This window comes from Hordeum vulgare, chromosome 3H (genome assembly GCF_904849725.1).
Source record: "Hordeum vulgare subsp. vulgare chromosome 3H, MorexV3_pseudomolecules_assembly, whole genome shotgun sequence".
Classification (NCBI taxonomy): domain Eukaryota; kingdom Viridiplantae; phylum Streptophyta; class Magnoliopsida; order Poales; family Poaceae; genus Hordeum; species Hordeum vulgare.
This window is the reverse complement of record NC_058520.1, coordinates 310,145,798-310,164,144: the sequence shown is the minus strand read 5'-3', so window position 1 is coordinate 310,164,144 and position 18,347 is coordinate 310,145,798. Positions and strand designations below refer to the sequence as shown.

General features: G+C 43.3%; 1 protein-coding gene across 1 annotated transcript; it reads right to left on the bottom strand.

The window, feature by feature from the left end:
* Nucleotides 1-16,906: 16,906 nt before the first annotated feature.
* Nucleotides 16,907-18,022, bottom strand: LOC123441724 (deoxyuridine 5'-triphosphate nucleotidohydrolase-like). Its single transcript, XM_045117997.1, has 5 exons — nucleotides 17,913-18,022; nucleotides 17,738-17,829; nucleotides 17,410-17,649; nucleotides 17,168-17,259; nucleotides 16,907-17,032 (listed from the first exon to the last, which is right to left on the bottom strand). The coding sequence occupies exons 1-5, from the start codon at nucleotides 18,020-18,022 to the stop codon at nucleotides 16,907-16,909; spliced, it is 660 nt and encodes a 219-aa protein (XP_044973932.1).
* Nucleotides 18,023-18,347: the final 325 nt, after the last annotated feature.

Sequence of the window (18,347 nt, the reverse complement as noted above, 5' to 3'; positions counted from 1 at the left end):
GCAAATGCCGATAGGGAAAGCAGTTGATTTGTCGGCCATTTGGAGAGAGATTTCAGTGGGTGTCAACTTATCCAGTTCAAGTCTACGATAAAGAGAGAGAGGCATAACACTAACACCGGCTTCAAGGTCGCATAAAGCAGTTCTAACATAGTTGCCTTTAATGGAGCAAGGTATAGTGGGCACACCGGGATCACCTAGTTTCTTGGGAGTTCCACCCTTGAAGGTATAGTTAGCAAGCATGGTGGAAATCTCAACCCCTCTTATTAGCCACAATATCCTTCATGTACTTAGCATACGGAGACATTTTGAGCATATCTGTCAAACGCATTTGCAGAAAGACAGGTCTGATCATTTCAACAAATCGCTCAAAATCCTCATCATCCTTTTTCTTGGATGGTTTGGGAGGAAAGGGCATAGGTTTCTGAACCCATGGTTCCCTTTATTTACCATGCTTCCTAGAAGCAAAGTCATTCTTATCGTATCTTCTATTCTTAGGTTGTGGGTTATCAAGATCAACAGGTTCAATCTCCACATCCTTATCGTTGCTAGGTTGAGCATCAACATGAACATCACTATTGATATTATCATTAGGCTCATGTTCATCGCCAGATTGTGTTTCGGCATCAGAAACAGAGACATCGTTTGGACTCTCAGGTGTAGCAGCAAACAGGGTTGCTAGCGTGCAGGTTCCTATCATCTTTCTTCTTCTTTCTAGGATGACTAGGTGCATCGATGCTAACTCCTTGAGAATCTTGTTCAATTCTCTTCGGATGACCCGCAGGATACAAAGGTTCCTGAGTCATTCTACTGTCTCTAGTAACGACTCTGACAGAATTGTCATTCAACTCATTGAGCAAGTCATTCTGAGCTTTAAGTACTTGTTCTACTTGAGTAGTAACCATAGAGGCATGTTTACTCAGAAGCTTAAGATCATTGACGTTTTTGTCCACACAAGCACTTAAATAACTAAGCATACGAGCATTATGTTCCAATTGTGTGCTAACATAATCGTTGAAACTCTGTTGTTTGGCAACAAAGTTATCAAATTCATCCAGGCATAGGCTAGCAGGTTTATCAAAAGTAATATCACTCTCATCAAACCTACGTAGATAATTTACTTCTACTACCTGTATCGGGTTATCGAGACCATGGATCTCTTCGATAGGTGGTAGATTTTTGACATCTTCAGATTTAATGCCTTTCTCTTTCATAGATTTCTTAGCTTCTTTCATATCTTCGGGACTGGGGAATAGAATACCTCTTTTCTTCGGAGTTGGCTTAGGAGGTGGTTCAGGAATAGTCCAAGCGTACTCATTGCACAAGATGTTATTCAATAGGATCTCAGCTTGTTCTATGGTTCGTTCCCTAAAAACACAACCGGCGCAACTATCTAGGTGGTCTTTAGAAGCATCGGTAAGTCCATTATAGAAGATATCAAGTATTTTATTCTTCTCAAGAGGGTGATCAGGCAAAGCATTCAGTAGCTGGATGAGCCTCCCCCAAGCTTGTGGGAGACTCTCTTCTTCAGCTTGAGCAAAGTTGTATATTGCCTGCAAGGTAGCTTGCTTCTTATGGGCAGGAAAATATTTTTCAGAGAAGTAGTAGACCATATCCTGGGGGCTACGCACACAACCAGGAGCAAGAGAAGTGAACCAAGTCTTAGCATCATCCTTTAGTGAGAAAGGAAACAGCTTGAGGATATAGTAGTGGCGGATCTTTTCCTCACTAGTGAATAGGGTGGCTATATCGTGCAGTTTGGTAAGATGGGCTACAACTGTTTCAGACTCATAACCGTGAAAAGTATCTAATTCGACCAGAGTGATTAACTTAGGGTCGACAGAGAATTCATAATCCTTATCGGTCACAAAGATAGGCGAAGTAGCAAACTTCGGGTCATATTTCATCCTAGCGTTCAGACATTTTTCTTTCCACTTGAGCAGTAATTTCTCAACATCATAGCTATCCTTACACGCAAGAAAATCCTCACCTATCTCTCCCTCCATAACATAACACTCAGGCATATCAGGAAATTCATTTCTAGGAGAGCTAGTTCTAGTAGGAAAAATAGCAAGTTCTACTTCAATAGTATCAGCAGTTTCAGAAGTATCATCACATATAGCAGCAACTCTAGCAATTTGTGCATCAAGGAATGCACCTACTGGCAAAGCAGTATCAAGCATAGCATCATCATAAGCATCATGGGTAACAGAAGTAGCATCATCAAGCACAGGCGACATATCAAGATTTCTAGCAGGAGGTGGTGTCGCAAACTTACTCATAACTGAAGGTGAATCAAGTGCAGAGCTAGATGGCAGTTCCTTATCTGTCCTCGTAGTGGAGGGCAAGACTTTAGTTCCTGGATCTATCGGATTCCTCATAGTGACCAGCGGACGTAAATCCCAAGTGACTCAGAGAATATAGCTGTGCTTCCCCGGCAACGGCCCCAGAAAAAGGTCTTGATAACCCACAAGTATAGGGGATCGCAACAGTTTTCGAGGGTAGAGTATTCAACCCAAATTTATTGATTCGACTCAAGGGGAAGTGAAAGAATATTCTCAAGTATTAGCAGTTGAGTTGTCAATTCAACCACACCTGAAAGATTTAGTGTCTGCAGCAAAGTATTAGTAGCAAGGTAGTATGATAGCAGCAGTAGCAACAATAACCAGTAACAGCAAAGTAACAGCAGTAGCAACAGAGTAACAGTAGCAGCAGTGACAGCAATAGTGGAAAAGTAACGTAGCACGGACCAGTAGGAAAAACTCCTAGGCATTGGATCAGTGCTGGATGATTATGCCGGATGTGATTCATCATGTAACAGCTATAACACAGAGAGATAAGTAACTAGCTCTCGTTTGTCAATCTAATGTAGGCATGTATTCCGTATGTAGTCATACATGCTTAGGGAAAAGAACTTGCATGCCATCTATTGTCCATCCCTTCCGTGGCAGCGGGGTCCTAATGGAAACTACGGGATATTAAGGTTCTCCTCTTAATAAAGAACCGGACCAACGCATTAACACGTGGTGAATACATGAACTCCTCATACTATGGTTATCTCCGGGAGTGGTTCCGGCTATTGTCACTCCGGGGTTGTCGGGTCATAACGCATAGTAGGTGACTACAACTTGCAAGATAGGATCTAAAACACACATATATTGGCGACAACATAATAGGTTCAGATCTGAAATCATGGCACTCGGGCCCTAGTGACAAGCATTAAGCATGGCAAAGTAGTAGCAACATCAATCTCAGAACATAGTGGATACTAGGGATCAATCCCCGTCAAAACTAACTCGATTACATGATAGATCTCATCCAACTCATCATCGTCCAGCAAGCCTACGATGAGATTACTCACGAACGGTGAAGAGCATCATGGAATTGGCGATGAAGGAAGGTTGATGATGATGATGGCGAGGATCTCCCCTCTCCGGAGCCCAAAACGGACTCCAGATCTGCCCTCCAGAGGAAGAACAGGAGGTAGCGGCGCCTCCGTATCGTAAAACGCGATGAACTCTTCTCCTTGATTTTTTTCCGGACGAAAGAGGTTATATAGAGCTGGAATTGGGGGCGGCGGAGCTCCGAGGGGCTCACAAGCCTGCCAGCCCCGGCCAGGGGGGGGGGCTGGTGGGCTTGTGAGCTCTTGGCTCCGTCCCTCCAGTTGATTCTTGCGCCAGTATTTTTTATATATTCCATAAAAATTACTCATAGATTTCCAGGTCATTCCGAGAACTTTTATTTCTGCGCAAAAACAACACCATGGCAATTCTGCTGAAAACAGCGTCAGTCCGGGTTAGTTCCATTCAAATCATGCAAATTAGAGACCAAAACAAGCACAAAAGAGTTCGGAAAAGTAGATACGACGGAGATGTATCATCGTCCGTTCGGCGCTAGATCGGAATGTATCGTGGAACGACGGTGATTTGAATTACGAAGCTGTACCACTACATCAACCGCGTTTCTTAATGCTTCCCTCTTAGAGATCTACAAGGGTATGTGGATCCAATCTCCCTCTCGTAGATGAACATCACCATGATAGGTCTTCGTGTGCGTAGGAATTTTTTTGTTTCCCATGCAACGTTCCCCAACAGTGGCATCATGAGCTAGGTTCATGTGTAGATGTAATCTCGAGTAGAACACAAAAGTTTTTGTGGGTGTTGATGTTCGATTTGCTGCCCTCCTTAGTCTTTTCTCGATTCGGCCGTATTGTTGGATTGAAGCAGTCGTGACAGACATTACTCGTACACTTACGAGAGACTGGTTTCATCGACCAACATGCAACTCGTTGCATAAAGATGACTGGCGGGTGCCTGTTTCTTCAACTTTAGTTGAATTGGATTTGACCGAGGCGGTCCTTGGAGAGAGGTTAAATAGCAATTTGCACATCTCTGTTGTCATTTTTGCATAAGTAAGATGTGATCATACTAGATACCCATAGCAGCCACGTAAAACATGCAACAACAAATTAGAGGACGTCTAACTTGTTTTTGGAGGGTATGCTTGTGATGTGATATGGCCAAAGACATGATGTGATATATTGGATGTATGAGATGATCATGTTGTAATATTTAATATCGACTTGCACGTCGATGCTACGGCAACGGGCAGGAGCCATAGGGTTGTCTTTAAACTAACGTTTGTGTTTGCAGATGCGTTTACTATATTGCTAGGTTGTAGCTTTAGTAGTAATAGCATAGCTAGCACGACAACATTGATGGCGGCACAATGATGGAGATCATGATGATGGAGATCATGATGTGGTGCCGGTGACAAGAAGATCATGTCGGTGCTTTGGTGATGGAGATCAAGAAGCACAAGATCATGGCCATATCATGTCACTTATGAATTGCATGTCTTGTTAATCCTTTTATGCACCTTATCTTGCTTAGAACGGCGGTAGCATTATAAGGTGATCCCTCACTAAAATTTCAAGATAAAATTGTGTTCTCCCCGACTGTGCAACGTTGCGACAGTTCGTCGTTTCGAGACACCACATGATGATCGGGTGTGATAGACTCAGTGTTCACATACAACGGGTGCAAAACTGTTGCACACGCAGAACACTCGGGTTAAACTTGACGAGCCTAGCATGTGCAGACATGGCCTTGGAACACAAGAGACCGAAAGGTCGAGCATGAATCGTATACTTGATATGATTAGCATAGAGATGTTTACCACTGAAACTATACTCAACTCACGTGATGATCGGACTTGAGTTAGTGGATTTGGATGATGCGCCACTCAAATGACTAAGAGGGATGTATATTTTGAGTGGGAGTTCTTAAGTAATATGATTAATTGAACTAATTATCATGAACATAGTCAAAAGGTCTTTGTGAATTATGTTGTAGCTTGCGCTGTAGCTCTACTGTTTTTATATGTTCCTAGAGAAATTTAGTTGAAAGATGATAGTAGCAACTTTGCAGACTCAGTCCATAAACTAAGGATTGTCCTCATTTCTGCGTAGAAGGCTTATGTCCTTAATGCACCACTCGGTGTGCTGCACGTCGAGCGTCGTGTGTGGATGTTGCGAACATCTGACATACACGTTTTTGATGACTACGTGATAGTTCAGTGCGTAATACTTAACGACTTAGAAGCAAGGCGCCGAAGACGTTTTGAACGTCATGGAACATAACAGATGTTCCAAGAGGTTGAACCCAAGAAAAGGAGAAAAGCTCAATCATTGAGCATGTGCTCATATTAGCTGAGTGCAACAGTCGCTTGAATCAAGTGGGAGTTAATCTTCCAGATGAGATAGTGATGGTTCTCCAAAGTCACTGCCACAAAGCTACTGGAGCTTTGTGATGAACTATAACGTATCAAGGATAGATATGATAATCCTTGAAAGATTCGCAATGTTTGACACTGCGAAAGTAGAAATCAAGTAGGAGAATCAATTGTTGATGGTTAGTAAAACCACTAGTTTCAAGAAGGGCAAGGGCTAGAAGGGATACTTCATGAAACGACAAACCAATTGCTGCTCTAATGAAGAAACCCAAGGTTGAACCCAAACACGAGACTAAGTGCTTCTGTTATGAGGGGAACGGTCACTAAGGCGGAACTACCCTAGAGACTTGGTAGATAAGAAGGCTGGCGAAGTCGACAGAAGTATATTTGATATACATGATATTGATGTGTACTTTACTAGTACTACTAGTAGCATGAGGGTATTAGATACCGGTTCGGTTGCTAAGTGATTAGTAACTCCAAATAAAAGATATGGAATAAATGGAGACTGGCTAAAGGCGAGGTGACGATATGTGTTGGAAGTGTTTCCAAGGTTGATGTGATCAAACATCGCACACTCCCTCTACCATCGGGATTGGTGTTAGACCGAAATAATTGTTATTTGGTGTTTGCGTTGAGCATAAACATGATTAGATCGTGTATATTGCAATACGATTATTCATTTAAAGAGAATAATGGTTATTCTATTTGCTTGAATAAATACCTTCAATGGTTTATCGAATCTCGATTGTAGTGATACACATGTTCATAATATTGATGCCAAAATATACAAAGTAGTAATGATAGTACCACTTACTTGTGGCACTGCCACTTGAGTCATGTTGGTGTAAAATGCATAAAGAAGCTCCATGTTGATGGATCCTTGTACTCACTCATTTTTGAAATGTTTGAGGCGTGCAAACCATACCTATTGGTATAAACGCATGAAGAAACTCCATGCAGATGGATTGTTTGGACTCACTTGATTTTGAATCACTTGAGACATGCAAATCTAACCAAATGGGCAAGATCACTGAAGGCCTTGTTTTCCAGTGAGATGGAACAAGAAAGTAACTTGTTGGAAGTAATACATTTTTTGATGTGTACAGTCCAATGAGTGCTGAGGCACGCAGTGGATATCGTTATGTTCTTACTTCACTGACGATTTGAATAGATACAGGAGTATTTACTTGATGAATCACAAGTCTGAAACGTTGAAAAGTTCAAAGCTGTTTCAGAGTGAAGATCGCCGTGACAAGAGGATAAACTGTCTACGATATGATCATAGAGATGAATATCCGAGTTGCGAGTTTTGGTACACAGTTAAGACAATGTGGGAATTGTTTCGCAATTCATGCCACCTAGAACACCATAGCGTGATGGTGTGTCCAAACGTTGTAGCCGTGCCCTATTGGATATAGCACATACTATGATGTCTCTTATCAAAATACCACCATCGTTTTGGTTTAGGCATTAGAGAAAACCGCATTCACTTTGAATAGGGCACCGTGTATTTCCGTTGAGATGACATGGTATGAACTATGGTTTGGAGAAACCTGAGCTGTCGTCTCTTGAAAGTTTGGGGCTACGACGCTTATGTGAAAAAGTTTCAGTCTGATAAGCTCGAACCCAAAGCGGATAAATGCATCCTCATAGGATATCCAAAACAGTTGGGTACATCTCCTATCTCAGATTCGGAAGCAAAGTGTTTGTTTCTAGAAACGGGTCCTTTCTCGAGGAAAGGTTTCTCTCGAAAGAATTGAGTGGGACGGTGGTGGAACTTGATGAGGTTAATTGAACCGTCACTTCAACCAGTGTGTAGCAGGGCGTAGGAAGTTGTTCATGTGGCGCCTACACCAATTGAAGTAGAAACTGATGATGGTGATCATTAAGCTTTGGATCAAGTTACTACAAACCTCGTAGGTCGACAAGGTTGCGTACTACTATAGAGTGGTACGGTAACCCTGTCTTGGAGGTCATGTTGTTCAACAACATTGAACCTACGAGCTATGGAGAAGCGATGGTGGGCTCGGATTCCGACAAAATGGGTGGAGGCCATGAAATCCGAGAGAGGATCCATGTATGAAAACAAAGTGTAGACTTTGGAAGAACTACTTGATGGTCGTAAGACTATTAAGTAAAGATGGATCTTTAAAAGAAAGACACACGATGATGGTGAAAAGTCACCATTAAGAAAAGCTCGACTTATTGCAAAGATGTTTCCGACAAGTTCAAAGAGTTGACTATGATGAGACTTTCTCACTCATAGCGATGCTAAAAGTCCATTGGAATTATGTTAGCTATTGCTGCATTATTTATGAAATATTGCATAGGATGTCAAAACATTGTTTCCTCGATGGTTTCCTTGAGGAAAGGTTGTATGTGATACAACCAGAAGATTTTGTCAATCCTAAGGATGCTAACAAGTATGCAAGCTCCACGATCCTTCTATGGACTGGTGCAAGAATCTCAGAGTTGGAATATACCCTTTGATGAGATGATCAAAGCTTTTGGGTTTATACAAGGTTTATGAGAAACTTGTATTTCCAAAGAAGTGAGTGGGAGCACTATAGAATTTATAATAAGTATATGTGGTTGACATATTGATGATCAGAAGTAATGTAGAATTTCTATAAAGCATAAAGGGTTGTTTGAAAGGAGTTTTTCAAAGGAAAACCTGGATAGAGGTACTTGAACATTGAGCGTCAAGATCTATAGAGATGGATCAAAACGCTTAATAGAACTTTCAATGAAATGCATGCCTTGAGAAGTTTTTGAAGGAGTTCAAAATAGATCAGCAAAGAAGGAGTTCTTGGCTGTGTTGTAAGGTGTGAATTTGAGTAAGACTCAAAAGCCCGACCACGGCAGAAGAAAGAGAAATGACGAAGGTCGTCCCTTATGCCTTAGTCGTAGACTCTGAAGTATGCCATGTTGTGTATCGCACGTGATGTGTGCCTTGCCATGAATCTGTCAAGGGGTACAAAGAGTGATCCAAGTTTGGATCAATGAGCAGCGGTCAAAGATATCCTTAGTAACTAGTGGACTAAGGAAATTTTTCTCGATTATGGAGGTGATTAAAGAGTTCGTTGTAAAGGGTTACGTCGATGCAAGCTTTGACACTAATCCAAATAACTCTGAGTGTTAAAATGGATTCGTATAGTAGAGTAGATATTTGGAATATTACCGAATAGCACGTAGTAGCATCGTCTATAAGATGACATAAAGATTTGTAAAGCACACACGGATCTGAAAGGCCCAGAACCGTTGACTAAACCCTCTCTCACAAGCAAGACATGATCGAACCCCATAACTATATGGGTGTTCGATTCATTACAATCACATAGTGATGTGAACTAGATTATTGACTCCAGTGCAAGTGGGAGACTGTTGGAAATATGCCCTAGAGGCAATAATAAATTAGTTATTATTATATTTCCTTGTTCATAATAATCGTTTATAATTGTATTGATTGGAAACACAAATACATGTGTGGATACATAGACAAAACACTGCCCCTAGTGAGCCTCTAGTTGACTAGCTCGTTGATCAAAGATGGTTAAGGTTTACTAACCATAAACAAGTGTTGTCACTTGATAACGGGATCACATCATTAGGAGAATGATGTGATGGACAAGACCCAAACTATAAATGTAGCATATGATCGTGTCAGTTTATTGTTACTGTTTTCTGCATGTCAATGTATCTGTTCGTATGACCATGAGATCATGCAACTCCCGGACATCGGAGGAATACCTTGTGGGTTATAAAACATCACAACGTAACTGGGTGACTATAAAGTTGCTCTACAGGTATCTCCGAAGGTGTCTGTTCGGTTGGCATGGATCAAGACTGGGATTTGTCACTCCGCGTGACGGAGAGGTATCTCGGGGCCCACTCGGTAATACAACATCACAATAAGCCTTGCAAGCAATGTGACTAATGAGTTAGTTACGGGATCTTGTATTACGAAATGAGTAAAGAGACTTGCCGGCAACGAGATTGAACTAGGTATAGAGGTACCGACGATCGAATCTCGGGCAAGTAACATACCGAAGGACAAAGGGAATAGTATACGGGATTATATGAATCCTTGACATAGAGGTTCAACCGATAGAGATCTTCGTAGAATATGTAGGATCCAATATGGACATCCAGTTCCCGCTATTGTATATTGACCGAGGAGTGTCTCGGGTCATGTCTGCATAGTTCTCGAACCCGCAGGGTCTACACACTTAAGGTTCGATGACGTTTTAGTATAGTTGAGTTATATGTGTTGGTGACCGAAGGTTGTTCGGAGTCCGAGATGAGATCACGGACGTCATGAGGGTCCCGGAATGGTCCGGAAACAAAGATTGATATATAGGATGGTTTCATTTGTTCACCTGAAAGATTTCAGGCATTACCGGCAGTGTACCGGGAGTGACGAATGGGTTCCGCGTATTCACCTGGAGGGGCCCACCCACCCGGGAGTGAGCCCAGTAACCCTAGGGTGGCGCATCAGCCCTTAGTGGGCTGGTGAGGCCAGCCCAAGAGGGCTATGGCGCCACAAGGAGAAAAAAAACCAAAGGAAAAGAAAAAACAAGGGAAGAGGGAGGTGGGAAGGAAGGAGTGGACTCCTTCCTCCAAACCGAATTGGGGTGGGAGTCCACCTCCTCCCATTGGCCGGCGCCCTTGGGGCTCCCTTGAGCCCCAAGGCTATCCCCTCCCATCCTCCTATATATATTGGTGGTTTTAGGGCTTTTGAGACACAACTTTCCCATGTGCAACTCAAACCTATACCACGTAGTTCTTCCTGTAGATCGGATTTCTGCAGAGCTCAGGCGGAGCCCTGCATGAGTAGATCATCACCACCACCGGCACACCATCACGCTGCAGGAGAACTCATCTACTTCCCCGTCTCTCTTGATGGACCAAGAAGGCGGAGATCGTCATCGAGCTGTACGTGTGCTGAACGCGGAGGAGTCGTCCATTCGGCGCTAGATCGGAACGGATCGTGGGACGACGGTGATTTAAATCACGAAGTTGTACCACTACATCAACCGCATTTCTTAACGCTTCCCGCTTAGCGATCTACAAGGGTATGTGGATCCAATCTCCCTCTCATAGATGAACATCACCATGATAGGTCTTCGTGTGAGTAGGAAATTTTTTGTTTCCCATGCAACGTTCCCCAACAATATCTTGCGCATTGGGATTCCGGTGATACTTTGGGTTCTTCTCAGAGTTGAGGTTTTCCTCTAAGGAATCCGACGAGATCGCGAGTTTCGTGGTCGAGGATTACTATGCGGCCTGTGGTAATTTGTGATGGATTAATTGGAGCACCTCTGTAGGGTTAAATCTTTCGGGAAGCCGTGCCCACGGTTATGTGGCAAATATGGATATTTTGTTAACATCCGGTTCTAGATAACTTAAAGTAACTTAACTAAAACCTACCAACTGTGTGCGTAACTATGACTGTTTATTTCAGAGTTCCTTCTCTGATCGAAAACACGGTGGGGTTATGAATGACGTAAGTAGGTGTTCAGGATCACTTAGTGATCATTCTTAGATCTCGACCGTCTTACGTAGACCACCATAACTTATCTTTCTGTTCTTCACAATTTAGCCATAATAAATGCTTAAGCTGCTGAAAACTCAAACACTTACCCCAACCTCACCTTAACTTAGTTGGACTTGATACCAAGGTCATGAGATTGCTGAGTCCCTGTGGCTCACAGGTTATTACAACCACCCACAGGTACAAGTACCCTAGATGCAGATGTTCCTGAGGATACCCAGCTGAAGTGGGAGTTCGACGAGGACAGTGGCAGGCTATACGTGACGTATCCCGAGGATTAGAGGCACTTGGTCGTGATCGTGGGCCTAACAAGTCGGGATAGCATTAGCTTTTGTCGTTTATCTTGCCCGTAGTCAGACCCTGTTTTCCATTTGAATAACGCATGACTGTGTGACTCTGTAATTTGGCTTGTGGGTGAGTGTAAGCCAAATCTTATTACTCTTTCATCTATTATGTAATGCGATGTTTATCCTGCTTGCAAAACGTTTAGATGCGACTCTTTCCCTTTTTGAGGCCTCGCCCTCAAATAAGAAAAGTGTCGTATCTTAGTCCTTACAGTGGCGCCTCAACATGCCTCGTAGGGAGATGAATTTCCCCGATGCGATGACGTTGGAGTGGGCGCATAACCTAGCACCTCGTCCACGGGTTGTCACCGAAGAGGACCGTCGCCGGATCCGGAGGCGGGAGCACCGCCTCAACATTGCTGAGATGAATGAGCATGCCATGGCGGAGTGGTGCCGACAGTTCCCGCAGGACGTCCTCGACGAGCGCGAATTCTTCGCGCAAATGAGGACAGAGAGGGCGGAGAGGAGGGCGCAGCAAGCCGCCTATCATGAAGATAGGCGTACGCGGAAGCAAGTCGCACTCTTTTAGATGGGAGCTGAAGGAATCGTTGACTTGGTCCTTCAGCGATGAACGCTGGGCTGATGCCTTCATCACGACGAAGAAATTGGGCACCGATGCGCCGGAGTCCGATGACGATGACGAATAGTCTTCTATCTATCTAGATTATTTATGCTATGCTATATATTGTTTTTATCGGGTTTTTATCATTTTCCATCTATGCTATGTATCGTTTATAAAAACTAGTTTAATACCCGTGCGTTGCCATGGGAGAAAAAAAACATAACTATTGAATAATTGTTCCAGTTCACAAATTTATTGACATGATGGTAGGTGGTCGTCATGGATAAATTGATTTTCTCCCGCTTCTTTCCCCACGACAATTATCGTTTTCTTCGCAACCATAGACTACTTGCAAGAAGACAAAGTAATATCTCAACTTCTTCATGTCTCTTCTTACTGTCATTTTGGATCTTGTGCTTCTACAAATATAATATATTTATTGATATTATTTCTTGTGTTTCTACAAATATACTATATTTATTGATTTAAAATAATATTTATTTTGTATCTCTCATTTTTTGATGGGCTACGAGTATCATATTCATCAACCAAAATGACATACTAAGTGCGGATTGCCAGAAAGAATCTCTATGTGTGAACTATTTTGCTGCTTGCAAACAGGCGGCAAAGCATTTTCATTTTGTCGGAGTATTGTTACTAATCGGTGTGGTCTATGTATTCACACATGTATTACGGTTTTCGGTTAATACAATTATAGCATGAACAATAGACAATTATCATGAACAAGGAAATATAATAATAGCTAATTTATTATTGCCTCTAAGGCATATTTCTAACAAAATGATGTTAAATTAAAATTCTATGCTTTAATTTTCACATCATCTAATGCAACATGTTGAATGAAGGATAATCTAGTAGGCCACCCTATAACTACTTTTTTATGCAACTCCATCTATGATATGTCATCGCTTTGCTCACCATTGCCTATATAAAATAAATTGTCAAGATAGTAACTATAAAATGCAGCATTTCCTTCTCCATTGCTCCAACTATTCACCGCTCGCCTCCACGGCTCCACCACCCTCACTATATTGCACAAATGTAAGTGCAGCCAAAAATATCTATAGTAAAATTATAAACATAGAATATATTTTCATTTACACAACCACAACTATTGCAAAATGATTAACGTCAAATTCTATGCATCATTTTCATATCATATAATACAACATGTTAAATGAAGGTTAATATAGACAAGACTCAGCACGCAGCCGACATTTATTGTGAACAAATTAAAATAATTTCACTTTACAATTTTTTTCATAATCCATACACATGTCCATGATCTTACTGTAGACTTGTTCGGAATAGATCGTGTGTATGCTACCCATGCTTGATGCCCGGTCCAAAAAATCAGTGTTAAGTCTCACAAAGCATACATAATGTAAAACTCAGATGGTCAAAATACTTCATTTCTTCCATAAAGAACTTCATTTATGAAATCATGAAGTGCTGGTAACTTCATAGCTCAACAATCGCCATAGGAGTATATGGCGTCAGGCACTTGCAGATTTGTAGTTACCGGATGAGCAAAACTTCATGCTACATGAATTAAACTCCAAAGTAGAGTATTATCATGCTCAATAGGAGGACACAATCCTGCAAGATTTCAAAGGATGAAGTCATGTGAATGGACCATCTATATAGAATATGAAGCATTAACCGTCAACATATCAATTTAGTATACCACAAAAAGATACACATCCACCAGTATGGGCTCATGTATCAGGAAGTTATATATCCTAAACTTTTACAGTATATGTTGACTATTAGGCATGAACAGACATTAGAAATGCAAAATTTAATTACTACAAAACAAAGAGCTCCAAATTAGATTACATGGTCTTCTGTAGAGAAAAATAAAATGCTAAACCAAACTTCCCTAGAACAGCAAGAGGTCCATGTAGTCAGCCTAAATAGTTGATCATTTGTACCATTATAAGGATAATACTTGATGCAAACTGAATATGCTAAGATGTTTGATGCTAAAGACAGAAGGATTTTATCAAACATAAGTTAGGTCCCTTTCACCATCATTGTCAATGTGATGTCGATCCATTAATGCCATAAGAGCACTATCATCCATAACTATTATTACCATAACACCACGTAGTGACATCATGCTGGTGTTGTCGGCTTTTCCTATTTCCATGGCCAGATGTTATCTCTTTACATCCATCGTCATCCCTTGTTCTCCCTCGCTCATAAGCAGGCTTTTCCACCAATAGTAGAATACCTAAGGTGGTGTAAAATCTAGGACAACAAGCTCCAACGATGTTCATATCGTCAAACAAACGTTAGTGGAATTTGGGTGGAGCAAATGTTTTCTGGGAATCATGTGCTAACTTAATTGTGTTTCGAAGATTTTATATTGCTTATGTCTCTCCCATCTATCTCCGATAAAAATTAGGATTAGATCGGCACTTCCACAAATACCCATTCTCTCTACCTATCTGTATTTCTCTCCCGGCCAAATCAAGAAGCAACTACCAACAAATGTTCTCACGCTCCTTCCTCTCATCTCCCTCATGCCCCCTTCCTTTAGACGAACAAAAAAAAATATGAGACGCACCTTTCGTCCATACAAGTTTACCTCTCACATCTAAGAACATACGTTGCCAAACAAGCATCAATAGACATGAAATATATTCCTATTTGTGTGTAACATCCATGCTTAGTTTTGACTAACTATTGCAATATAAAAGAAAAACGATCTTATCCATCAATGCACCGCTAATATATTTTTAAGAATAACGTAATCATGCTCTTCATTACAAGTCATACAAATAAAACTTTTTGGCTGAGAGCTTTATGAAACTTTGAAGGGTATTATGTACACAACATTGATGAAGCAATATAATCCAGAAATGTGTATATCATTTCACATGACATGGTCTTTTGCTCCAATAAGAAATAGAACCAAGACATCATTGGAGGAAGGCTAAGAGAAATAGAATCAGCAAATTCATTTTTTATAGTGCAATACAAACACAATCTCGATGACATTCATATCAATGTAGGAAGGCTCCATGGCTTGGTGTTCCAATCAAAATTAAGACAGATTTATCCTACAACGTCGGCCATTTCCAATCAATCAACGGAGCAATTTGTGTTGTGCATATATTCCATTGCATCTTAGAGTGTAAAAAACAACATACCTGATGATTGTAAAGGGGAACTTGCCTCCAACATTGCCGTAGCTAACATGCTTGCTAGCGTAGGACCATCGTACATGAGCAATATAGCTACTCGGCTTCTGACGAGAAGAAGATGCAACCTGAAGCTCGAGTGTGGGGCAGAGGATCCATCCAGAAGCATGGGAGGCCATGCCAGCCGACGGCTGTATACAATTCGAGGCTATGTGAATTCACTTAAGGATTGGGTTCGATTCTCCTGGCAGCTATATACTCCTACATGTAATGGTCAAACCTGTCATTGTTTAGATATAATAGATATGCAACTATACATGTTCTCTCCTCGCATCTAGACATGTAATGGTCAAATAAATAAGTAAGATTTTGAGCTTCTCAACATTACCGAGGAAAGTGGAAGATCCTTTTTGCTTGAAATTTTTGGAGTAGCAACGGAGGAACTTCTTATATTGCATATATATATGCTATATGTGAACAATGGTAGATAATCTCCCTGTATATACTGTATCCCCTGGGAACAATATCCATGTACAGTCATATAAGAAACAAATCCGGCAGAATATAAGTGGAAGGAGTTTGATGCAGGCGGGCTCTCTGATCAATACTGAGATCATACATGTCTAGGCGTCTAGCTAACAGATTACATACATGGATCAAGTGAGACGACTACATGGATCACCCAACCAGATTACAACTACATGGATCAACCCATCTTTAGTAGGCAAAGATTAAGTACCATGTCTAGGAATTGATGGCTACAAAAATATCACAAAATTGATGCTTACATGTCTTTAACCAAACCTGTTCTTATGGCCAAATTGTACATGTGACACCACACCACCGTCTTGCATAATGGAGGGTTGTCAGCCAGATCATGTGAATAAAAGGAAATTTAAGAAATTCGCAATGCACAAGCAGATTAGTGATTAGTCAATTACCATTCCGTTTTGCTTCAACGCTGCATGCTTGCTTGCTCCTACACCGCTCTCCATGTCGTGAAGTAGCACCAATACCAGCAGTACAAACACAACCAATGCGTGATGTTATATGCCTTGTTGCGCAGTCCAGCAGCCCTGCACGCGAACACCAGCGACCGTGCATGCATCGGCCTAACTCCACCTTCCATGTGTGGGTGCAGCGCGCCCAGCGCCAATGGTAGTGGAGTTATCGCCCACCCTGCTGGCATGGCGCACCATCAACAAAGGGTGTGAATCATGGTCGGAATCAGGAAGCCACACATCTCGCGACTTGCCCATCATCTATGAGAGTCGGGAGGGAACCAATCGAAAAAACTAAGAGCTGACCTTTCACACTACTCGCGGCGAGTAGGGGCCAAGGCCGTGTGACCTCCTCGTTGGCCCAATGTCGACGATGCGCATGACGCCCTTGGCTGGGACACTTGCCCCCTAACACCCCTCGTCAAGAACCTGAAAAACAGATAAAGTATATTCTTCAACTCTGGTCTACAACAAGTTCCTTTCACCAAAGACGTTAAGAGCTGACCATACATGTGGTATGCATCCAACAATGCAATCAAGCTCTATCTTGCTGTCTCTACAACAAGAAAGAAGATACGACTCATGGAATTCAATTTCTCGAAGACGCCGAGGAGGAGAGGGTCGTCAGCGCCGAGGTTGGGCTTCTCGGGCACGTACTCCACCTTGACCTGCAATACACCATGGTATTAGGCACCGCTCGAGCAGATTACGAGGCAGCGGAAGCGGAACTCGCCTGAGGGCGGGGGTCGGGATCGGGGCGGGCGCTCTCCTCGGAGAGCTCACCGGCTCCCGCGGCCCTTCACTTCCAATCCCTGCAACGGCGGCGGAGGTGGGACGTACCAAGTGAGTGCCGCGTTGCTGAGCGCAAGCAGCCATGGATCAGTTTCAAAGCAATCTGATGATGGAAGTTTACCAGTTTTAAGGCAATTTGATATGGAAGATTAATCAATTTCATGATAGAGACAGAATAATGGCATACTCAGAAGAATGTCGAGCAGAGCACCTCGTCCCTCCGTGATCGATCAAGAGGGCGCCCTTTTCCTACCAGTCTGGTGCCGTTTTTCCTGATCCCCACGAAGGGTGGCGTCAAGGTGCTTCACCTCAGCGACCTCGGGCGTTGCAATCACGTGGACGATCATCTGCACGACGCGGTCGCCGGGCCTCACCGCAAAGTCCGCCTCCGAGAGGTTGAATAGCGCGATGCCCCCCCGGGCCCGATAGTTGGCGTCGATCACCCCGATGCCCACGTCGATGGAGTGCTTCAGCGCCAGGCCCGACCTCAATGCTGTAAACAAGACGAACGAGGTAAGCATTTAGTCAAACACCAGATGAGTGGCCGAGAAACTAAGATCCCCTGGGAGAAGAAGACTCACCGATGTGCGCGTAGGTGCCCTCCGGGATGGAGATGCTCAGGTCGGTGGCCGCCAGTGCCTTGCCCCTCGTCGGCACCACCATCTCCACCGTGGTGGGATCAGGCAGATAAACCGTTCAGGGTCGAGAGGCCGGAGGTGAGAGCAGTACATGGCGATGTAGGGAGTGTGTGCGTACCTGGAGAGGTCGTAGCCGGCGGTGAAGTCGGAGCCGACGGCGAGTGCGGAGCCGCGGGACGGCAGGATGACCTTGTCGGAGAGCTTCTTGACCTTGAGCAGGGGCGCCATCCTGACATCCCGCACCTTCTTCTCCCTTTGCAGCGCCGCCTTGAGGCCCTAGTCCCTCACCGCGTACCACGGGACCGACCTCCCATTCCCATCCCCCTGCCTCCTCTTGCCGGTCTTCCTCACTCGGGAGGTAGAATGAGGACGACGACAGTGGTGGATGGCCTAAGAGGGCGACCTGCTGCGCGTGGCAGCGGCGGGCGGTGGTGGATGGCCGGAGACGGCGACCAGCTACGCGTGGCGGCGGCAGATGGTCGGAGAGGACGACGAACCACGCGTGGCGGCGGCGGATGGACGAAGATGACGACGAACCGCGTGTGGCGGCGGC

What these genes read in the sequence shown, in the direction of transcription:
- LOC123441724 (XM_045117997.1), bottom strand. Translation starts at nt 18,022, where the DNA reads ATGGCGCCCCTGCTCAAGGTCAAGAAGCTCTCCGACAAGGTCATCCTG. An exon ending in GGAAAAACGGCACCAGACTG is followed by an intron (nt 17,260 to 17,409) that starts GTAGGAAAAGGG and finishes TTCCATCATCAG; the next exon opens with ATTGCTTTGAAACTGATCCA. An exon ending in CGCCGTTGCAGGGATTGGAA is followed by an intron (nt 17,033 to 17,167) that starts GTGAAGGGCCGC and finishes GGTGTATTGCAG; the next exon opens with GTCAAGGTGGAGTACGTGCC.